This window comes from Cyclopterus lumpus, chromosome 8 (genome assembly GCF_009769545.1).
Source record: "Cyclopterus lumpus isolate fCycLum1 chromosome 8, fCycLum1.pri, whole genome shotgun sequence".
Taxonomy (NCBI): Eukaryota; Metazoa; Chordata; class Actinopteri; order Perciformes; family Cyclopteridae; genus Cyclopterus; species Cyclopterus lumpus.
This window is the reverse complement of record NC_046973.1, coordinates 8,078,403-8,102,715: the sequence shown is the minus strand read 5'-3', so window position 1 is coordinate 8,102,715 and position 24,313 is coordinate 8,078,403. Positions and strand designations below refer to the sequence as shown.

General features: G+C 44.8%; 1 protein-coding gene across 3 annotated transcripts; it reads right to left on the bottom strand.

Moving 5' to 3' along the window:
* Positions 1 to 137: 137 nt before the first annotated feature.
* atad5a (ATPase family AAA domain containing 5a) lies at positions 138 to 23,390 on the bottom strand. 3 transcript variants are annotated; one of them, XM_034539504.1, is made up of 22 exons: positions 22,953 to 23,390; positions 22,610 to 22,672; positions 20,760 to 22,516; positions 20,178 to 20,262; positions 19,919 to 20,080; positions 18,748 to 18,874; positions 18,412 to 18,663; positions 17,735 to 17,883; positions 17,358 to 17,508; positions 16,792 to 17,130; positions 5,175 to 5,271; positions 4,617 to 4,699; positions 4,366 to 4,502; positions 4,111 to 4,288; positions 3,822 to 3,983; positions 3,465 to 3,695; positions 3,302 to 3,366; positions 2,995 to 3,184; positions 2,445 to 2,584; positions 1,520 to 2,361; positions 1,208 to 1,366; positions 138 to 933 (listed from the first exon to the last, which is right to left on the bottom strand). In XM_034539504.1, exons 2-22 carry the CDS (start codon positions 22,661 to 22,663, stop codon positions 855 to 857), a joined length of 5,439 nt encoding a protein of 1,812 aa, XP_034395395.1. In that variant the 5' UTR covers positions 22,664 to 22,672; positions 22,953 to 23,390; the 3' UTR covers positions 138 to 854. The 3 variants fall into 3 exon arrangements, with proteins under 3 accessions (XP_034395395.1, XP_034395396.1, XP_034395398.1); XM_034539505.1 differs by having other exon boundaries at positions 4,626 to 4,699; XM_034539507.1 differs by having other exon boundaries at positions 16,807 to 17,130; positions 22,953 to 23,389.
* Positions 23,391 to 24,313: the final 923 nt, after the last annotated feature.

Genomic DNA, 24,313 nt, shown 5'->3' with positions numbered 1-24,313 from the left:
ATGTAAAATAAAGATTTTGTAAAAATCTCTCTCGCTCTCGCGTGCTCTCTCTCGCTCTCACACACACACACACACACAATGCGCTCACAGCCAAATACCAGCCACCCTATAATCACTGAGATCAGGATGGAACGTAATAATGCACATACACGGTGACACCGTTTCTTTATTTAGTTGTCACAACAGATACCCACTGTGAATAATGTGTACTACTTAGGACTGAAAAATACATTTAAAAAAAAAAGAAACTGACGAATACAGCAGATCTTTCACACCGCCTTTACAAATTCTATTTTACACGTTAATCTCTTACATTATTGATACACGCTTCGCAAAATAAACTTCTACGAGATAAAAACACTTTGCGAGATGCAAAGCAAATTAAGAAGAGGCGTCGACGTATAAAACACTATTGTACAAGAAAGACACACGGCTTAATATTATAAAAATCATATAAAGTAAAAATCTTTATTGCATTCTTTGAAAGCACCACAAGATGCGCTGAATGAGACAGCATTTGTGGTCAATTAGCCGTGAGCCCTTCAGGTGAGAATGCCTTCAGAATTCAGTCATTTCCATCTCAGAAGAAATATGTGGAACCCGACTGTCCTCTTTGCACACGCAGCGCTGACCCGCTCATCTAACGTCGAGGTCATGATCATAAAGAGACAAAAGGCAACAGTGAAATATGTTGCTGCCTGACCTCCTCGTATCACAACACTAACTGTAAAAATGTTCCTTCCTACAAGTCTGTAGCCAAAACGCATGGACCTTATAAGTGTTACCACTCGGAAGGGAATGTTTGTTTCGGGCCTCTGTGTGATCAGGAAGACACGTCTGATCTCCTCTCTGCTTCAGGGGAAGTCTTCAGCAAGCTGCTGTTGAGTGCTCTTTTCAAGACCCAGGTGGATCGCATCTAGGTAGTGCAGGAACCTGGAGGGGACATGAACAGCTCAGTTTTCTGTGGACCCATTTCCTCAGACATGGTGGCATTTATACGAGCTGCTTGCATACAATTACAATTCAGTTGACACTTGAACACATGTATTTGTAGCCAGATGCTTGGTTGTGAAACTAAAACTTGTATCATTATACGAGTCGGCTACTGGCTGCCTGTGATGAGGCGTTCCACCACATCCTGCCCACACTTTAAACAAAGATCTGGTGGCACTGGCCAAGTGACAAGCTACGGTTTCCGCATGCTCACCTTCGTTTAACTTTGCCCTGCTCCTTAAGCTGCTCTGATCTGCAGATGGTGCGAAGGGCTGGCAAGTAGTCCAGAGCCGCTGCTGGTCTGTTGGCCGGAGTACCAAACACTCCTCTGAGCATCAAACTCTCCATCACCTCTCTCCTCCGCTGGACCAGCCTGGAACATATCAGTACGCATTACCTTTCTGTGCTCTGGTTTAACTCGCCAGGATTAGAATTCTTACTGCGACCAATATCATGCTGCTGACTGGGCCCCAGTGCGTTTATGTTGTACAGAAGATGATATTAAAGAAAGGCTAGTAGGACTCACTGTGGTTGACTGGGACCGTCCTGAGTGAAGCTGTAACCTTCTTGATGAGCGGCCACAGGGAGGGTGAGTTCTGCTGCAGCCTCCTGTCCCACCTCGCCCTCTAGCTGTTGGACCTTGTCCCAAGCCGCCGCTACTGAAACCTGACACTTGTGGAAGCTCAGAGCCTCCACAGCAGCCGGGATCTCCAAGACGTGCTTTACTCTTTCCCAGCTCCCCCGGTCAATCTCAGCCCTCGACTCGTCCGTCATCCCGTCTTTCACCACTGCACCTACCGGTGACATCCGTTTTGGATTGTCGACCCCTTCTGGATGAACCATCAAAGAGTCCATGTACGACATGTTGTCAAAAAAGTCAGCTATTGATTCTAGACACTGGGAGATCGGGAGATTTTTTACCCGCTCCTCAGGAGTCAGTGGCTTTCTCTTTACCGCCTCTGAAACTAAACTCCTTTTGACGTCCTCTTTTGCCCGAGTGGCGTCCTGCGGCTTGCAGAGAGATAGAAAACTGTCTTCTGAGTCAGAGTGCAGTCCATCCTGGTCGGGTAAACTGTGCCGCTTCTTGCTCTTCCTCATTCTATGGGACATTTTGATTGGACTGCTGTCGTCCGAGCACTCCGCTGACTCCGCCGCATGCAGCGATCCTGCATGTGGAGGCATCTCTTTTGGATTAGCAGAAGTATGGTCTTGCGATGCAGAAACAAATTGCCCTGGTTTGAAGGTGGAGGTAGTCAACTGTGTGTGCGGTAGAGGTAAGAGTGTCTCAAAGTTGGAATAGAGCAGGTCCACTCCTCGTCGCTTGCTATTGGCCAGCAGCTCCCAGCACAACATCTCCTCCACCGGACTCTGTTGACAACGCATAACAAAGAAACACTCACGTTATACATGTTCTTAGCTCAGAAGTGTAATGTAGGAAATGAAGAGTGTACCCGGAGCCGCTCCCAAATGTCTCCCTCAGGTTCAACGTTCAGCAGACCCAGCATGCTGTCAGTGCAGCCGGTGTCACAGGGAGGAAGAGTGTCAGTCACTGCACACACAGACTCTTCATCAGTCTCTGGCTTTAGTTCAGCTTTTAATGCAAATCAGAGGGGGCAGAGGGGGGGAATACTCATTAGATTAACAAGGTAACTTATTTGTATCGTCTCAGTTCAAATAAAATGTTGTGCGTTGCGGTTTTTTTAAGGTCTACATTTAGGTGAGCAGTAAAAGTTCTTGTCGCCTTCTCTGCCCGTGTACATACGAGCTTAGCTGGTCAGAGAATTGACTTGGAGCTTGGTGATTACTATCATTTTAAACTGTTTTCTGAAGGAAACACCAAGCCAATGAAGGGATGAGTGCAGAATACAAAGTTACAGTAAGATGGGATGAAGTAAAGGCATGAATAACTTTCTCCACGTCAACAGCACACAACAGCAAAACTAAGTGACCAACATTACTATTCTAACTTGTTCATAGTTTTCCACCAGCGCAGCTTCTTACCATGTTTGCCAGTGTGCGTCAATGGTCTGGTTACGTGGCGGCCTCCTGCGCTCCGAGCCCAGAACTGCAGCTGCAGTAAACTCTGCCGGATGTCACATCCATTGAGTCTGAGCAGAGAGCCGATGTCCTCTCGGTCGGTTCTCGTGTCCTCCGTCAGACACAACAGCTGCAGGAAGCTGCCGACATCCAACTGTACCAGAGAAGGCGAGAAACGGACAACTGAAAACCGACTGAAACTTTTTATAACCGATCTCTCCCACTTATTAATTAGCATTACAACATTTGTGATGAATAATTGTCCACTCACCACTGAGGGCCTTTTGAAAAGGATCTCTTCAAAGTTGCCATCAAACATGGTGCTGAAAGAAGGATCTAAAAAAAAAACGCCCAAGATTTAAATTAAACTCAAAAGACAAGAACGAAAGTATGAATAAATCCAATGAACATTTGAATGTTCTCCCCATACTCACCGCTGGTAGTGAGGATGACCGGCCTCTTTGTAGTGGTCATAAAGGTCTTGATGGCAGCTAGAAACCCAGAGTCATCATCAAAAATAACATCCACTTCTTCAAACAGGATAAGTGAGGTGGCCGTCTTCTTGCTCTGTTCTTCATTGTTCTTCTCTTTAGGAGTGGGAGCTGATTTGGGGTCTTTTTTCTTGTTATCACACTCATTTGCTTTTATAACTTTCTTGGAAGCCACTATGTGAAGAGATGTGGGAGAGAGAAAAGAAACACTAAAATACTTACTAGTCCTGGCATAAACTTTTCATGAAGGTTACCCCATCAGGTAAGTAAACAATTAGCACATCTGAAGATGAAATTAACCTGTTTGTTCGTTCTTCTTATTAGGTGTTTCCTTGGTGGGATGACCAGTTTTGAAGAAGTTCGCTAAAGAGGTGGGAGCCAGACCTCCTCTTTTAGCACCTCTTGGGGACTGGGGACGTTTCCTGGGAGAGGAAACCACTCTACGGGGAGAGTTAACCTTTTCTGGAAGATGAAGTTGACAACCAGGAATACATTTACAACAGTTCCAACCAAACAATATGCAAAAAGCAATTCCTCAATCACAAGCCACTCATTAGAAAAAGGTTATCAATGTTAGCCTGCTACGTACTGGGCGAGGATCCAAGCTTGAGAATGCCAGCACTGCTGCTTGTGCCGTAGCTGTTGAAGTAGGTGGGTTTGTGGGCGTTGACCCCCTGACTGTCCACCTGGTGAGACTGAGTGGCTTCCTTCAGCTGGGACAGAATGAGACGGCCACTACGCTGAGATGAAGCATTCACCTCAAATACCTTGAGGGACCAGAGAGAAGTTAGGAAATGAAGTTCCTACACAAACGTCACAGTTATGGAGCTTGACGCTTTTGTACCTTGAAGCCCAGCTCCTGGGCACAAGCATAGACTGCAGCAGTCTTTCCTATTCCAGTCGGTCCTGTGATAAGCATCGTATTACACAACATGTCCTCTCCATCCTGGGAGTCCTCTTCTCCACAGTCCCAGTCCGAGTCTGGAGACAAAGCGACATCATTCAGTCAACACAAACACACTACAAGCCAACAAAACTAGTTATAAAAGAAAGAAAAAAAAAAAAAAAGGGATATTAATTTCTTTAATCTCCCACCATTGCTACCTTCCTCTTGTTTCTTGTCTTTTTGCTTCTTTCTCTCTTCTCGGTCTGCACGGAGTTTCCATTCCTTTAGCCAGCTGAATAAAATGAGAAAAATTAAACATTTGCCTAAACGTTCCTTATACGATGGCCCCAAGTCCATATTGTGATTGTATTTATGCAATAGGCCGATACCATTTAAGAGTTAAGAGAATAAAGCAAATATGGTACATGATTAGTGGACTGAAATTTGGATTTCTAGACTTCAGACCACTTAAAGTGCTTTACACTACATGTGCATTCGCACATTCATACACTGATGGCAGAGGCTGCCATGCGAGGGGCCACCTGCCCATCAAGACTCTAAACTCATTCAAGCATATTTGCACACCGATGGCACAACCTCCCGGAGCAATTTGAGGTTCCTTGTTTTGCCCAAGGACACTTTGACATGTGGACAGGAGAATCGAATCGCTTGGAAGCCGACCCGCTCTACCGCTGAGCCACAGCAGACCTGTGCAAGAGTGGCTACTGTATCAATGCAGTGAAGTTAAAGCTGTTCTAGTTCCTCACCTGTGCAGCCTCCTCACTGAGGCAGTGTTACCTATGATGTCACTGGAGTGCTGGGGCTGATATTTGTCCGTCCATAGCACGTCCTCTCTTCCCACATCTGTAGAACCAAACACGTTCTACATTACTTATAACAGACAATGACATGAACAGACAACTACTGGATCAATTAGGCGAGCAGGTTAACAATGAGGACACTAGTCATCTCTCATTGGCGTACCTTTGAGAATCTTCTATAATGTTCTTTTTATAGAAAGTTGTGCAAGGTGTTTTCCTCGTGGTGGTTTTTGAGATACTTACACATTGTTGTGGTGCAGTCAATGACAGTAGCTCGATTTTTAGTACTAAACCTCTACCTTCAAGTTTGCCCACACTTCACTATGAGAGCCAATCTAACTGTGGCTTTAATAATAATACTACTACTACTACTACTACTACTAATAATAATAATAATAATGACACATTTGCAACAAAAGCTAATTCTGGAAGAAAAGTTGAAAAAACAAAAAACATTAAAGTAAAAACAGTTTTAGCTGAAAACATCAGCCGGTTCCAAGACATTTAAATATATTTTCTGTCTTTAATTGCAAGCTTACATTGACTTATTGTAAGCAAGAGTTTCCATTTATCTACTTATGTCATTTATGTTGCTTTCCCATCGACTGATTTGCCATATTGTGTATTGATCAGAAGGACTTTCGGTTGGCCTCAAGGAAGTTCTGGCAAACCATCCGACGGCTCAGGAAGAGAAAGCAGGGTCTACCCCAGGCTGTTCTCAGCAGGGGGGGGGAACTGCTGACCCGGACTGGGGACATCGTCGGGCGATGGAAAGAGCACTTTGAGGAACTCCTAAACCCGGCCAACATGTCCCCCGGAGAGGGGGCAGCGCCGGAAGACTTTGGGGTGGTTTCACCCATATCCCTGGCAGAGGTCGCTAAGGTAGTCAAAAAGCTCCTTGGTGGCAAGGTGCCAGGGGTGGATGAGATCCGCCCTGAGATGCTGAAAGCGCTGGACATTGTTGGGCTGTCTTGGCCGACACGCCTTTTCAGTGTCGCATGGGGGTCGGGAACAGTGCCCATGGACTGGCAGACCGGGGTGGTGGTTCCCATCTTCAAGAAGGGGGACCGGAGAGTGTGCTCGAACTATCGTGGTATCACACTGCTCAGCCTTCCGGAAAAAGCTTATGCCAGGGTGCTGGAAAGGAGGCTCCGACCGCTTGTTGAACCTCGGATTCAAGACGAACAGTGCGGATTCCGTCCCGGTCGTGGAACAGTGGACCAGCTCTTTACCCTCGCAAGATTACTGGAGGGGTCCTGGGAGTTTGCCCAACCAGTTTACATGTGCTTTGTAGACCTGGAGAAGGCTTTCGACCGGGTCCCTCGGGGGTTTTTGTGGGGGGTGCTGCGGGAGTATGGGGTGCCGGACCCGTTGGCACGGGCCATCCGGTCTCTGTACGCCTGCAGTAGGAGCTGTGTTCGTCTCCTCGGTAGTAAGTCAGACACGTTCCCGGTGGGTGTTGGCCTCCGCCAGGGCTGCCCTTTATCACCGGTCCTGTTCGTGACCTTCATGGACAGGATATCTAGGCGCAGCCAGGGGGCGGAGAGGATCCGGTTCGGGAGTCTCGGGATCGCCTCTCTGCTGTTTGCGGATGATGTGGTCCTGTTTGCCTCCTCGGACCGTGACCTCCAGCATTCACTGGGGCGTTTTGCAGTCGAGTGCGAAGCGGCAGGGGTGAGAGTTAGCACCTCCAAATCTGAGGCCATGGTGCTCTGCCGGAAACCGGCGGATTGCTCCCTCCAGGTGGGGGCAAACTGCTTACCTCAAGCGAAGGAGTTCAAGTATCTCGGGGTTCACTAGTGAGGGTAAGGTGGAGCGGGAGATCGACAGGCGGATCGGTGCGGCTCCAGCAGTAAAACAGGCGCTGTACCGGTCCGTCTTGGTGAAGAGGGAGCTGAGCCGGAAGGCAAAGCTCTCCATTTACTGGTCGGTCTACGTTCCAACCCTCACCTATGGTCACGAACTCTGGGTCGTGACCGAAAGAACGAGATCTCGGATACAAGCGGCCGAAATGAGCTTCCTCCGTAGGGTGGCCGAGCTCAGCATTAGAGATAGAGTAAGGAGCTCGGACATCAGGGGGGAGCTTGGAGTCGAGTCGCTGCTCCTTCGTGTCGAAAGGAGTCAGCTGAGGTGGTTCGGGCATCTAGTCAGGATGCCTCTTTGACGCCTCCCATTAGAGGTTTTCCGGGCACGTCCAACTGGTAGGAGGCCCCGGGGAAGACCGAGGACACGCTGGAGGGATTATATCTCCCGGCTGGCCTCGGAACGCCTCGGGATCCCCCAGAATGAGCTGGAAAGTGTTGCGGGTGAGAGGGAAGCCTGGGTCGGCCTGCTGAACCTGCTGCCTGTGACGGTAAAAATATGTGTTGTTTTGTGAACTGGTTCAAGGGCAGAGCAACAGGGAGGATGGGGAGGAGGACAGATGGCCATATGCCTTATCGAAGCCAATACACTCTGTTCTTTGTTCTTCTCAATTCTTATCCAAGACATTCACACGGTTTCTTCGTTTGTCGTCATAGTGGGCCCTGGGGGGGGGGGGTGCATGTGCTTGTATAAATCACGATGTAATACAATGTATGAATGAAGAGATTTCGGCAGCTCACTGAGATACGTGGCTGTTGAACCCTTTTCCCAGCTTGCAAGCTTGAATAAACGGAAAGACAACTTTGATTCCTTCGGAGACTCTGTTTGTTGCAATTGAATATTTGAACCACAACTCTCCACCTGATCAAACATAGAAATCTTCCACCACAACTTGGTGTCAGAAGTGAGATCGTTTGAAGCTCCATCGGGACTCCGAGGTCGTCCGGGTTGGGGCCCCTTCAGGATACACCAAAAACTGATTCTGCCCCATACCTCATTAGACAAGGAGAGAGGGGACCGGCTTCCAGAGAGACCTGATTGACTTCACAACGATCCAAAACAAAGAAGTAATTTCTTCAATCCGGGTAAGAAGTTGATATTCTAAATTTCAAATTGATTTTAATGCAAACAGGAGAAATACAAACTCCGTTTAGTAATTAGGGTCTCTAATGATGATAATTTGTCTTAACCGGATACTTAAAATGTGTATTGATCAATAAAATAAGTGTAACAGGTTTCTGGTCCATCATCATCCACATTTCTTTTTACTTGGAAGATAGGAATGATTGATACGTTATCGTATTTAATCACGACCTTGACCAACAAGGAAGATAGGAATGATTGATACGTCACTTGGATGAATATTAATTTGTCTAAGATCTGATTTAATCACGACCTTGACCGACAAAGGAAGATAGGAATGATTGATATTTAATCACGACCTTGACCGACAAGGAAGATAGGAATGATTGTTTAATCACGACCTTGACCATAGAGGAAGATAGGAATGGTTGATACGTTAACGATTGCACTTGGATAAATATTATATTTGTCTAAGATCGTATTTAATCACGACCTTCACCATAGAGGAAGATAGGAACAATTTACGAACAATTTACGAACTAACGATTGCATTCAGACAAAACTCTGAAATCGTATAATTGCGACCTTGACCTACGTAATCGATAAAGAGTATACTCCTACCACACCTGAAAGATGGGTGGTACACAGGGAAAAAGTAAAAAGGAAATGAATCCTCCGGAGGGTCCTATTGTGGGTGTGATGAAACAGAAATATGAGGATGAATCTTTAGACTGTTTGCCTGAGTGGACAAAAGTTTTTGGGTTCCCAAAAGATGGTTCTTTTAGTAGTACAAAACTGGGGATGCTACGAAAAGACATAGAAGAGAAGGAGAAAGATTTAAGAAGTCAGAAAAAGATAAAAATCAAAGACTTAGAAAATATTGAGAAAAATAAGACATGTCTATTATTTTGGGAAAATGGATGAGCGAATATAACAAGAAAAGATAAAGTACAAAGGTTTTAACGATGGCTCAGGTGCCACGTAAAAATGATAAAAATAAACCGCAGAATCTAGGTGAATTCAGCCCATATAACCCGTTTGTTTCTGTTCCCACGTATCCGAGTCTTACAGGAGCGGGAGGGCCTCTCCTTGACATGTGCACTCCTCAGCCCCCACCCTACCAACTCCCACAGCAGCCCATCATGAACGCGCACGCCGTGAACGCGCCAGCACCAGTAGCAGCACCAACAGCAGCTGTGCCCACAGCAGCAACAATATATGATCTGAGACACGCACCTCCGAAAGAAGAAGTGCCAGGGGTCATGGTAACTCCCCTGGCATGCACTCAACGCTGTGCCAAAGGCACTGGAGGACATTTCTTCCCCCCCCCCCGCATGTCCACCTCCTCTCCCTGCTCCCCAAACAACACTTTATTTATACACAAAAGAAGCCTTCAACAACTGGAGAGGCAGAGGAAGGAGAGGAAACAAGGGACGTGGAAGATGTAACTTTAACAGCACACAACATACATCCTCAAATGTATGTTTCAACTGCGAAAAAGATGGACACTGGGCAAGAGACTGTCGCCTACCGGACAAACGTCAGAAGAACAATCATGATGGCAATGATGGTCGAGACAGCAGGAACCAATACCATGGTTCAGACTGACTTCAAGAAGGAGGGGAGGGATGTGCACGTGGGGAGGAGACGACCTCCGCTCCGCCAACTCATCATGATAAGGGAAGTAAAACACACACACACACACCACCGCCTGCAATGAAGAAACGCTTCCTGCACTAACCTCACACATACACACACACACACACACACACACACACACACACACACACACACACACACACACACACACAGGAGCAACAACAAGCTCTCATTGATATCATAAAACATTTAGAGAAACAACAAAAGTTTATTCTTACACACACTTATACAAAATTGTTAGAATGTTCTTTTAAATATATGACCACTGCTATGGTTGAAATACAAGGGAAACAATTATCTTTTTTAGTTGATTCAGGAGCAACACACTCTGTGATGCAACAAAAGCATTTTCCTAATCAAAAGGTTAGTGGCAGACATGTTTACTCTCAAGGGGCTTCAGGGTTAACAGTTGTTGAAAAACTTCACCACACCTATGACAAGTACACACACTTACTCAACTGACGCTGAACCTGACATAACGACGAAACATTAATTTCTGTTGTCCTCTCTCTGTCCCATTAATCTAATGGGCAGAGATCTCATGTGTTCTTTTGGCATCAGCTTTATCTCTACTCCCACAGGATTGCGGGTAGTAAGACAAAGAATAGTCACTCAGATGGTGAAATCAACCCTTTGTGATCCTCTGTTTGTGTACCAGTGGTGGATCCCTGTCTCGTCTGACTGCAGAACGCGTCCAGGCTGGAGCACAGTGCATGGCCTCTTCACATCTCCATTGTACAGCACATGTGTCACATGAGCCAGATAAATCATATGAACAGTTGTTTCTGCAGGATTTAAATTATTATATTCAGTGTTCTACACTGTTTTGGTCTACATTTAAATCTGCTGTTTCTGTTTCTCTCACCTCCTCACAGCAGCCCCTCTTCCAGGTGCCTGGTTCCTTCCCACACATCTCCTTGTCCAAAGCCACGATGGACCAGTGGAGAGACTTGGGTCCTTTTGTCGCCACGTGTGAGACACTGACAGATTGGCAGTCTACAGCTGACCCAACCATCATGCGCTCTCATTCGACAGGCTTCTTTAAACAACCATTTGCATTTTCCACACCTGCTCTAAGATCTATTTATGTCATGGATGAAAATAACACATTACCTGACGCACACACTGACATGTTTGTGACTGATGTCTCCTCTATTTCCCCTGCCCTCAGCTCTGTTCGAGCAACATTGTGGGCATCGCATAAATATGACGTGGGACTCATCAAAAACTGCCAACCTGTGGTCATCACACCTCGCTCAGACTTCCGTCCACATAAACATCAATACCCACTGCGCCAAGAGGCCATTGACGGTATTACACCAGTGTTCAACTCCCTCTTACAGGCCGGGGTCATTGTTCCGTGTCCTGACTCTCCGGTAAGAACACCTATTTTTCCTGTTAAAAAGATCAGAGATGCAGACAAACCAACAGAGTGGGGCTTTGTGCAGGACCTCAAAGCAGTTAATGCAGCCGTCCACCCACAAGCCCCAAATGTCCCCAACCCATACACCATTATGGCACAGGTTCCACCTGATTCTCAATGGTTTTCGGTGGTTGATCTCTCAAATGCTTTTTTCAGTGTCCCAGTGGACAAAGACAGTCAGTTCTGGTTCGCATTTAATTTTAATGGCAAGCCATACACTTTCACTCGTTTATGTCATGGCTACACAGAATCACCTACTATTTACAACGAAGCAACAAAGCTTAGAGAGCCTCACTCTGTCTCCAGGGTCCGCTCTTCTGCAATATGTTGACGATTGTCTCATTGCAGCTCCAACACAACAACAATGCCAGCAGGACACGCTCAAACTTCTTAAACATCTTGCAGCAGAAGGACATAAAGCCAGCTTATCTAAACTACAGTTTGTTTCACAAAACGTCCATTTCCTAGGTCATGACATTTCCGGTAAAGGCAAAACACTCTCGCCAAAACGCATTGCCTCAATTGTGACACTTCCAAAACCTCAAACAAAGAAACAAATGATGTCATTTTTAGGAATGTGTTCTTACTGTCGTTCATTTATTCCAAATTACTCTCAGGTTGAACAACCTCTCTCTGCATTGATACACGGGAAAAATCTCACCGCTCATGACAAAATTCAGTGGCTCCCAGCAGCCTCAAAAGCTTTCACAGACATGAAATGCGCCTTACAGACTCCACCCACTCTCGGTCTGCCTGATCCAAAAAAGACGTTTACTCAAACAGTTGATGAACGGTCCAGCTGTATGACATCGGTACTCTTACAGCCTCATGGTGATAAATTGCGTCCTGTCGCATATTTCTCCGCCAAACTCGATCCTGTCGCTGCAGGTTTACCACAGTGTCTCCGCGCAGTGGCTTCTGCAGAAAGGGCTCTTATAGCCTCTCGTGACATAGTGGGCTATGCTCCACTAACTTTACTAGTTCCATACTCGGTTTCGTTAATTCTCCTAGAACAGAAATCGTCTCACCTTTCTGCAGCACGTTACCTACGTTATCACACATGTCTCCTCAACATGCCTAATGTCACGGTTAGACGCTGCAATGTTCTTAATCCTGCATCTCTACTCCCCATCCCTGAGGACGGAGAGGAGCATAACTGTTTGGCTGAGCTCCAAGCTCAGTGCACTCCTCGTTCTGACCTCTCGGACACACCTCTACTCAACAGTGACTGGGTAATGTATGTTGACGGATCTGCTTCACGGGATCCTTTGACTGGTACTAATCTTGTGGGTTTCTCTGTTGTTTCAGACTCAGCTGTTCTCTGTTCCGGACCTCTCCCGTGTCACCTCTCAACCCAAGCAGCAGAGCTAATCGCACTCACAGAAGCTTGTAAACAGGCAAAGGGTAAAACTGCAACCATTCACACAGATTCCAGATACGCTTTTGGCGTGGTTCACGATTTTGGCGCATTGTGGAAACACAGAAATTTTCTTAAATCAGATGGCAAACCAGTGCTACATCACACACTGATAGCAGAACTATTGGACGCAATTTTGTTGCCCACAGCTATTGCTGTTTGCAAATGTAGAGCGCACACATCAAACACCGACGACATCTCAAAGGGAAATGAGCGTGCAGATTTAGCTGCAAAAGCTGCTGCTAGACGTCTTCTCCCCAAACCTGTTTGTGTCATGGTTTCACTGCCCTCCTCTCTTACAGCCATGCAGTCACTCTCTACTTCGGATGAGAGACGCCTCTGGTCCTCCTCCAACTCCACACTCACTGACGGTACTTGGTATGGTCCGAACGGTAACCCTTGTTTACCTAAACATTTCTTCCCACATTATGCGAAATTGACACATGGGTTAGACCATGTGTCAAAAGGGGGAATGTTAAGTATCATCGATGCAACATGGTTCACAAAGGGCTTTGCAGCTTATGCACAAACATTTTGTCAAGCATGCATTACATGTGCAACACACAATGTAGGTCGCCCAGTGCCAGTATCACATCGAGCAGCACATCCACCACCTACAAGGCCATTTGAAAATGTAATGATGGACTTGGTGGAACTCTCCCCATCGGAAGGTAAGAAACACTGTCTAGTAATGGTAGACATGTGGTCCAAATGGGTTGAAGTTTTCCCGTCCAGCAAACAGACAGCGGCCACTGTAGCAAAGGCACTGATTTCAGAAATCATTCCTCGCTGGGGAATCCCAACTAAGATTTCCAGTGACAATGGTTCACACTTTGTTAACCAAGCAATCACAGAATTGAGTGCATACATGGGTATTGACTTAAAGACACACTGTGCATACCATCCTGCCAGTGGAGGAGCGGTGGAGAGAGAGAATGGAACACTGAAAACAAAATTAGCCAAGTGTTGCACAGACACAGGTTTATCCTGGACAAAAGCGCTGCCTTTGGTTCTGATGTACATGAGGATGAGGAAACGAACACGCAGCAACTTGAGTCCATTCGAAATCCTTTTTGCAGTTCCTCCCCACATTGGTGTGGAAGCTCCAGGAACACCACTCCCTTCTACTACACTGTGTGAAGATGACATGCTGACCTATTGCACTAACCTCTCTTCCACTTTGTCTGACATAAGGAAACAGGTTGTAGCGGCACTTCCCAAGGAAGCTACGGGTCCGCTGCATAAACTACAGCCTGGTGACTTTGTGGTGGTGAAAGACTTCAGAAGGAAGAACTGGAAAGCTAAGCGGTGGCAAGGCCCATTCCATATCCTGTTGGTGACCCACACAGCAGTTAAAGTGGCAGAACGAGCCACCTGGATACACGCCACCCACTGCAAACACGTCCCGGCTCCAGCTGAACCAACCAACACAGCTCCTCACTAAAAGAACAAAAGATTCTGTGACCGACAGACTTTCATAGTTCTGTGTCACCAACTGCCGAAGCGGCTGACGGCTGTCAGCTGCCCACGAGGGTGCAACAAGTGGATAGCCACCACCAACGAGGGAGCTACCCATTCAGCACCACACCCACAAATACACATATAGTAGCACACACACGTAAAGAGTGGTGTATACAGTGTCTCTGACAGTTTTCTGTGGAAACCTCACGGTGTCAACATAAACAGAACTGTTCACATAAACCAGTTGCTCGGGTGAATTCCATACAAACTGGTTGGCTGTAAACACCATTTAAAAAATCATGCCTGAAACACAACGTCCATGGAGTCCACTCATTTGGGGCACCCGGGGAACATTAACTGTTATTTGTGTTGCAGCCTTTTTGACTGTTCTGCCTATTATTCTGCATCGTATTCACCACCATAACCTGAACACACCGACTTTCAACTCAACGACACACAAAAACAACACAACGACAGCATAACAACCAACGTTACGGCACTAAAACGGCGCAAGAGACTGGCAGGTGTGAGTTTGGAACTTAGCTGGCTTGACAAAGGCATATCACCCACAAATCCTTATTATATGAACATGTGGTGGCGCTACGCACAGTTCACGGCAAAAGAAGCCAATGTTACAAATTGTTACATATGTTCTCTGATACCATCTAATTCTCATCAGCCTCTCATTACGGCTAGTCCAATTGGCCCATCTGAGGGATGTTTCTCCGATTTGGCAATCAAAGGGTACCACCATGCGCTCTCATTTTGGGATCTCCTGAAAGGGCCCGAATGTGATGGCCAACACATGATTAAAAGGTTCATTGGCAATAGCTCATCAACCTCATCTTTTGTGACCCAGGCGTCCCTAGATCCAAAAACACGTTTTACAACATGCTACGCTCGAAATGGCACCGTTCCAGTGGGACGTCTGAGGCTCGATGTCTGCGAACATATCGTTATAGAGGGTAAAATGGCCTTTGACTTTGATTGCAATATAAATATATACCCTGCTTATCGTTTTTCATGCGTTAACATAACAGGACACAACGTGACACATTGTCAAGAATTAGCAAATCAGGAGTTAGCTTCGTATCCCGTTTACTGGAATGAGACTGTTTGGTCCTGTAGAGGTTTCAAGCACGTGGCCACCAACCCATTCGATTGCCCCACTGATGCCAACTGTTTTGCTGCAAGCCAGGACACAATGGCACATATCCTGTTACACAAGGATGGTGGTTATGTGATCATTCAGTTTATGCATCTCTCCCACCGGAATGGGACGGAGTATGTGCACCTGTTCGTATCACAGATCACACATTCATTATCTCCGCCGCAGCAACAGCAACACGTAAGAAACGTGAGACAGACAAAAATCCGTATCTAGATTTTAAACCCCACGACTCAGTTTGGGTTTCAAATGTCCCAGATGAATTTAAACATGCAGGGACAGGTAAAAAGGTACTATGGGGTCTGTTCCCTTGGGTAGGAGTGGACAAAAATACTTTGCGTATTGAAACAGTTGACTATCGTTTCAAAAGCTTTGTGAACATGACCTTAACTGTAGTAAAAGGAATCCGCGAAGAATTGACCTCCATGCGATTAATGATTATGCAGAACCGAATGGTGTTAGACCAACTCACAGCAGCCCAAGGGGGTGTTTGTGCTATCATAGGTGAACACTGCTGCACATTCATTACGGAAAATGACGCAGATGGTGGCATTATTCATCAGGCAATATTAAACATGACTAAATTACAAGACGCGATGGCCAGAGACGACACCCCAGAGCCTGATTTCTTCATGCGCCTATGGCATACCTGGAAGAGTACACTGATCTCTGTAGGAATTATCGTGTTGGCTTTCTTCATTTGCATAACCTGTTTCATACCAATAAGTCGCCGCCTCATTATAAACACGCTACCTGTGCAACATCAACTGATGACAAAAACGACCGAACCCGACCTGTACTCCTTACCCGACTATATCACTGACTCCGACGAGGATTCTGATTCACATTAACAAATGACACAAATGGTATAACATGTTGTATTTGTTCCCGCTTGTCGTAGAATAGAGAGATATCATTAGTCTCGTGAAAACATATTTTTGGCAATATTGTATGATTATAAAGTAATCAAAAGAGTGGAATGTGACGGTAAAAATATGTGTTGTTTTGTGAACTGGTTCAAGGGCAGAGCAACAGGGAGGATGGGGAGGAGGACAGATGGCCATATGCCTTATCGAAACCAATACACTCTGTTCTTTGTTCTTCTCAATTCTTATCCAAGACATTCACACGGTTTCTTCGTTTGTCGTCATAGTGGGCCCTGGGGGGGGGTGCATGTGCTTGTATAAATCACGATGTAATACAATGTATGAATGAAGAGATTTCGGCAGCTCACTGAGATACGTGGCTGTTGAACCCTTTTCCCAGCTTGCAAGCTTGAATAAACGGAAAGACAACTTTGATTCCTTCGGAGACTCTGTTTGTTGCAATTGAATATTTGAACCACAACTCTCCACCTGATCAAACATAGAAATCTTCCACCACATGCCACCGCGACCCAACCCCGGATAAGCGAGTGATAATGGATGGATGGATGGATGTATTGATCATAGAGAGACTCATTAATAAAAATATGTTGATTGAGACGTACAATGTGATATTTCACCTTTTCTTCCAGTGTTCCCTCCCAAAAGCGAGTCATCAATAAAGACCACAGAGTCGTCATCATCAGACCGGACGGGAGCAGTTTCGACTGAAGGCAGAGCTTTCTCATTCTCCCCCTCCTCCGGACTTGCTCTCCTTGCTCGTCTGGTACGGCCCCTCCTTTTTGTTGGCTCAGGCCCGGATTTCTTTTCTTCTGCATAGTAGGCCCGTTGCTTCTTGGCCACCTTCACAGACATTCCCCCCTCGTCATCCATCCTCTTCCTCTTCCCTCCAACTGGTTCAGCCGGCAGTGTGATACTCGTGACTCTGGTTACAGCCTCTGCTTCTAGTAAGTAACATGCATTAACTTATTAAATACTGAACATATTTGTACTTCGACAGCACATTAGATAACAATTCAAAGAGCCCTGTTCTTTTTGCAGATGCCAGTGAATAAATATGGGATAAACACTGAGTAGTGTGAACAATTAAATAGGAAATCAAGCTTAACAACAGCCTAATACAAACTGTTCAATACAACACATCTAAGCAATGAGTGCCTAGCAGACTGACCTGAGGCTGTGCTTTGCTGCTGCTGGTCAGCGCGTCTCTTGAGGAAGCGAGTGGTAAACAACTGAGCGGGGAAGGGAGGGTTACAGGCGCTGACCTCCTCCATTAGAAGCTGCCGAACACTTTCAGAGATCTTAGGCCTCCAGCCAGAGCCCTTCAAAAAGGAAAAAGATACTTCCATCAAATATTGGGTTTGCTGTTTAACCCGAATACGCGACAAGCGACGTGATGCTCAAAAATACAAACCAAGGTAGAATTCAAGTATTAAAGTGGTCTCTCTTTGAGGCTTTTCTAAATACAACATGGGGATACTGGCAACAGGTAGCAGGTATTGTTCCTGCTAAACATGAGACTAACTCATTGCAGTCATTTCGACATACCCGTTCAAAGAAGGTTCTACGTTCTGGTTTCGTCTTCACACAAAGGGAACCGCTCACAGATGGAATTGAGTTGGATGTTTGGCACCAAATCTCTTTCAGATGAACCAGTAACGAAGACTCAGGCCACAAGAGACTCCAGAGAGGGCAATCTGTCAATACACAACAAAAACAAGTTATGCCAAGCTTTGTCTTGATTCATCTGTACTTACTAGTCCTCCATAATAATAAATAAATTAGGTAATATATTTAAGTTAATGCAACATCAAAATGTAGAAATATTCTGTAAGAAGTTAAAAGTCCTGCATTCAAAAGAATTAGCTAATTGTACTTAAAGTACCAAAAGTAAAGAGTACTTATTATGCACAACGGCTCATTTTAGAATAATTAATATAATATTAATGAATTAAAGCTGACTATAATTATCAGTTTTTTTAATGTGTACATTATTTTACTTTCACTTTAATGAATGTGAAGCTAATTGTTATTGTATTTGTATCTGTAATAATAGATCATAATCTAATTGTTATTATGTTTTTTTTACTTAATCTGAACATTAAAGTACTAACATTTTGTAATGTTTTCCTCTTAAAATAATAAATAGGAATAAAAGTTAGTTTCCACCACTGTCAAATGAAGATGCCAACAATTATATATGTTTATGAAGATTGTGAGTTCACCGTTTGATGGTTGCTTCATGTGAATTACTGGTTGAAAGGAGGAACAGGAGAGAGAGTAGGTCTCCCTGCTGGCAGCCGTCTTAGCGATCTGTTTCCTGAAAGACTCGGGCAGGCCACTCTTCAAGAACTCTTTGCGTGCTTTGAACTGCTCATCATCCTGGGAGTTTTCAGAGCTGCTGTCATCAAAGATGGAAATCACCGCAGATGCCTTCCGAGCAGTCTTCTCTTGGCCCAGCGAGGCCCCTTTGGAGCCTGTGAGAAAGAAAATACAGAACCAGATTAGATTTATACTAAAGGCTAAACGGTAAATGAGGATTTTAGAGTGGGAAAGATTACCTGGGACAGCCTTGGTCTCTTTGCCAACAGATGCTTTTCCAAGAACTTCATTTAGACTGCGCAAAGGCTTCCGGCGTTTACTCTTTCCTGGAGCCGTCTGGTCCTCCTCCAGGCAGATGACAGAATCCTGAAAAAACACACCACATAATAATGAGAAAGAAAACATGAGTGAGTACACAACTTACTTTTTGTGTTGTATTGTGGACGTGTCCCATTTTGCCAATGTGGACAAAATCAAAACAATACAAGATGATGAAAGGGTCTGAGAGAAGAATCAGTTACACCAATGATTTGATATTAAATTAGTGAATTGGATTAACTTTTAAATTGCTTTATGGGTCTATAAATATTTGAACGGCAGTCATTACTAAAGACTGGGTGGGGACCGACAGGTGGGTCTCATGAGATGTTTTACCGTTGCCCAATCATTTGCATAATTTATTTCATAATCTTGAATTTAACATTCATATCTGGAGTACACCTTTGAGCCACACGAGGGAGCCATATTAATTTGTTTTACTAATGAGGGGAATAAACAAGAGCCTATTAACACAGACAGAATGCATTTATTTGGTTTCATTTATAAAGTATTTAACATGTGAATACATTTAGAATAACACATGCTTCAAAACAAAGTTGTCCAATTTCAAAATTACTGGTCAGGAACTTTAATTTATGAACAACTTTGTTCTTCTCCAGATTTATAGATAAGGGCCGTTTCTCAATATGCGTTTTTGTCCATACTTGTGTTCTCGTGGACTTGTGAAACGTCATCAGTCGCGGCCCAAGTACTGTTCCAATTCAAAAGTCCGCTTCTCGCAAAGCGCGGTAAAAATGCCCAGAGGGGACTTGATGCATCAGAGGAGACTTGTGCGTACTTTGGACAGCCAATATCCCACAATGCATTTTGCACCAGCGACGGGGAGCAATGGCGAAGGAGAAAATACTCAACTGAAAGTTGACTTTTTCTAAATACTACTGTTGTTGAGTCACGGAATGTAATTTTAGGATGTTTTCAGGCGAGAAGTTATTAGTTTAAGCATCAAATCTGTGGTCGGTTTGTCGAGATTCATCAATATAATGGCCTTTCAATAACTCAACCAATTCATCTACAAAAATGCAGACCACCCCTTCAACAGTGAAAAGTGATTAATCTTTTGTTTAACTGTACCTCATCTTCACAATATCTCATCTTGGTGGAAGCCTCAGTTCGTGTCGAACGTCTTATGGTGCCCTTTTCCTTGTCAGCTGTTTTTTTACTCTGCTGAATCACTCTGGCTTTCTCCACCAACTTCTTTGCTTGCCTCCTTTTTGATGTCTGATCATTTGATGTCTGAAAAAAAAAAAAAAACATAATAAATATGTTGTTTCTTGTCATGTCAGCACAGCAAAACATAACATTAATAATCTGTAATAAATATCATTCTTACTTTAGTAGCCAAAGAAGTTTTTATGCCACTTCCACTTTCCGGCTTGGTCGTGGGAACGTTTTTATGGACTCTGGTAAATTTAATTCTTGTGAAAAATAAAACATAGAATTAGAATATGAAAAAACTTAAGCAACATTATACATACACACGCAGTTTATTGGGTCGCTAAAACTCATGAGGCAAAATACAATCTTTGTTACAATGTTCTGGTGTTTAAACTTTTATAAAGATGTTGATTGACTGTTTGAGAATCTAGTTTGAGGTGGTGTTAAATTGTATTGCATTACCGACAGGTGTTTCAAAAATGTTGTCCACGCCGTTCATATCAACGAGAGTTCGCAAAATAAAAGAAACAACTCACAGCATAATGAAATTCAGTCCTCCAAAATGTCCGTACAGTTGAATAAATACTTCTCTAAAACAGTTGCACTAACGTGTTTTACATTATAACCTTCATGAATGCAGGACTGTTGTATTAGACTGCAGTAGTTTGAGCTTTGTTGTACCTAATAAATTGGCAACTGAGTGTATACATGCATCCCAAATGTTTTTCAAGAATGTGTAAATGTATGCACGTGTCACCTGATTGGGCTTTCTTTTGTGTCAGGTGGGCACACCATCTCTGCTACAAAGACTGTGCGTTTGGACCGGCGTCTCTTTTGGGTGGACATGTTTGCAGGACTGTCATTAGATGCAGCAGCAGCAGCAGTGTCCTTCGACTCGTTGCGTTTCCTGGTTTTTCTGATAGGGCTTATTGGGATGAGCTCCGGTGCTTCCCGGATTACAGCTTCTCTTTTGGACCTCCTCACTACCGGGATGGAGGGAGTTGAGGTGATATGAATCTCTTCTATTTCATCATCATCAACGTCACCAACTGCGACCACTGTTTCTTCCGCAGCATCATCCGATGGAGTGGTGGTTGCTTCATCTTCTTCTTTAGCTTTCTTTTTTACTTTTCTGGTTGGTTTCTTTTTAACTACTTTGTCTTCCTGAGAGGCAGCAGGAACTTGCTCAACAGAGGGTGGAATTACATTGTCTTCTTCAGTAACTTTGTCTGCATCATCCCCAGCCTTGTCTCCGGGTTGCTTCTGATTGCTCTGGCTCTTAACAGTTTTGGCTTTGGACCCATCCTGACTGGGCTGTTTGAAGGCAGCCATGAACTGCTTCCTCTCTACCACACTGCACTTGGGCATGGATTCACTCTCAAGCACAGACAGCTCTAGATCCTCCTCTTGAAGAACCACATTGGATTTACGCTTGATGGTCAGAGAGGAAGGTGGAAGTTGGTGTTCGGCCTCCAAGCGAGGAGACGATGCAGGGCTCATTGATCCTTTTCTCCTGGTGAAGATAGAAGCTAATTTCCCCTCCGCCATGGCTGCTTCTTGTTTTAGTGAGATTACATGCACTTCAGCCTGGATGGTGACAGTTCGGGGTGAGACTTGAAACGGTGACTGATAAGAAGCAACATTTTCTTTAGCTTTGGGGATGGCCAACTGGTCAGTGTCCATTTCTTCTGCCTCTGTTGAGATATTACTTTTGTCTTCTCTACCCTGTTCATCTTCTGTGTCCTCTTCCCCACTGCCCTGCTTCTGACTCCGCACAAAATCTTCAAAGGAGATTGTGACTGTGCTGTTGTTTAACATCGAGGCCTCGTCCACATTGACCTCCATACTAACATCACACAAGGAGCTCTCTTTTTCTTTCTCCTCTGGTTCTGAATGCCTTGCCTTCCTTGAATTTCGTGCAACAGTTTTTACTTGTTTTGCTTTGTCTTTTGAAGGTAAGATTGGAGATAATTCAACACAGCTTAATTCTGGAATAAGTTTGACATCGTTCGCACATTTGGGACCATCCTCTTCAAACGGCTCCACACTGACAGTCTTAGTGGCAGGGACACAAGCCTCGGCAGTAAGCTGGGCAATGAGGGCAGCTGTATCACTGCCCAGCATACCACAGCTGCCGATTCCTTCAGCTGCCAAGTCTCTGCCATCATGTGGTTTCTCTACAATCGGGCTGTTCTCTGCGCAGCTAAAGGTTTCAGCCTCCACAAGTTTTCGCACAGCTTTGCTGGCCTTTCTCCTCTGTTTCTGAGATTGCTGTTTCACGGCTGCCTCTGGGCCTGTGCGTTTTTCTGCGAACTCAGGCGTCTGACAGTTCTCTTTCAATTGTTCAGGGGTCTTTTCTTTAGAGGACGGTGCCTTCTGGCCAAAGTAGTCAGTGATGTTGTTGGAGCGAGGAGATGAAAAGGGTTTCTCCGCAGGCTTGGGCACGGGAGAGAAATAGTTTGTGATTGTCTTGACAATAGGACTGCCACCATCTTTGCGAGATTTCTTGCAAGGCTGTCAAGAGTGAAAATACATAATGAATGAAAACATTTTGTAACAGCTACCGAATGCTATATAAAAAGGTCCAAATCACAGTTATAAACATACCTGGGTGTCAAAGTCCTCAATGACGGATGCCATAGCCACAACACCAGCCATCATTTAAGAGACCTACAGCAAAAATAAATATTATGCAAATGCACTGAGCAGACATTAAGTACTATTATCCAAACAGCAGTGGTTTATGTTGCAAACTCATTATCCCGGTATTAAACTCAGTTGGAAAGCTTTATCACGTTTACATTTCCAGTCACTCTTTTTCCGAGTTATTAAATAAAAGGCAAAAGCTCCATAACAGTGTTATTATACTCAATTATTATTTTAGTTTTCAATAACCTTTCATGCTTTATAACCTAAAATGTAACAGACGGGTAAATAAGGAAACACTCACCGATTAAAGTGAAACGGTAACTTGCTGCTACTTCAAATAATGTCTTCTTGCCCGTTTCCCGTTTCTTATTCAGTTCCACGAGTGAGTGGCTGAACAACAGACGCAGCGTTAATTGTGTGATGCGGACATCTGTGTGCGCAGCCGCCACACAGATGAATTTCACTGTAAAACAACAAGCTAGCAAACTTCGGTCGACGCTCCTCTCGAAGCAGCTTCGCTCCTCGCGGGTCCCAAAAGTGGTCCAAACATCTTCAACGTGTCAGCCGCGGACATACGGGCGCCAGCTGGAAAACGTTACGCGGATAATTTCCAAATTGGTCCGAGTAGGAATACAGAATACATGTTTCTTGACGTATGTCGGTCTTTCAAAAACGCGCCAGAGTCTGTCGAGGACGAAGAGCGCCAAAAATACGTGACGTGTTTTGCCTGACCGGATTCCACCAATCACAGGGAGGGAACTGCCTCCGTCATCGCCTGATGGAGTTAGCCCAAAACAAAGATGGCATCTGGGTTTGCATTTAATGGGGAGGAACAACTGACAGCTACCTCTGCTGGCTGCGCCAAGCCGACTTCTTCTTCTTCTTCTTTTTTGAGTTTTATGGCGGATGGCATCCAACTAAATGTACATTACCGCCACCTACTGTACTGGGGTATGGACCAGAGTTATCTATCCCTCCAAAATTAAAATTAAAAAAATAATTAACACCTAACCATCCTTTCACTCAACCCGGTTTCCTTCAGATATTGCAGCACCTTTCCTGCCCCCAATGTTAATGCATCCTTTAACTGAATTTCCTCCACTGCCAGCTTCCTCTTCAGCCTGTCTCTCTCAACTATGAACTTCTGGCAATGGCAAATGATATGCTCTACTGTTTCCGGCATATTGCAGTGTTCACATAGTCCTGTTGGGTGTTTATTTATTATTGCATGGTTTTATTCGGCCTTGTGTGTCCAATTCTGCTGCGTTCACAGCAAGTTCATAACAAACGCGCGACCAGATCCCATGCAAAGTCAATGCACAGACGCGTATAGACGCGAAAAGGGGGCGTGGCTTATCTCCGTGGCCATGAAATAAATAACAACTATTTATACTTTATACTTGTTGTGGAAATACCACAAACATCGGAACATCAGACGCCCTGTATTTGGGTTCATAACATCGCCCGTCGCCACAGCTCGGTGAATTTCACCGTCTTCTCTAGGAACTGCGTCTGGATGACTGCGGCTTCCAGCACTACTTGTAACCTGTAGTTGTATTGAAGAGATTGTGGTGTCCGCAAACCACTATGATGTACTTTTTTTCTGATTCAACAACGCTGATTGGCTATCGCCCGAGGCGAATTTTTCGCCAAAGTTGAAAT

What these genes read in the sequence shown, in the direction of transcription:
- atad5a (XM_034539504.1), bottom strand. Translation starts at nt 22,663, where the DNA reads ATGATGGCTGGTGTTGTGGCTATGGCATCCGTCATTGAGGACTTTGAC. An exon ending in GTAGAACCTTCTTTGAACGG is followed by an intron (nt 17,509 to 17,734) that starts GTATGTCGAAAT and finishes TCCTTTTTGAAG; the next exon opens with GGCTCTGGCTGGAGGCCTAA. An exon ending in GGTCATCCTCACTACCAGCG is followed by an intron (nt 3,367 to 3,464) that starts GTGAGTATGGGG and finishes TTTTTTTTTTAG; the next exon opens with ATCCTTCTTTCAGCACCATG.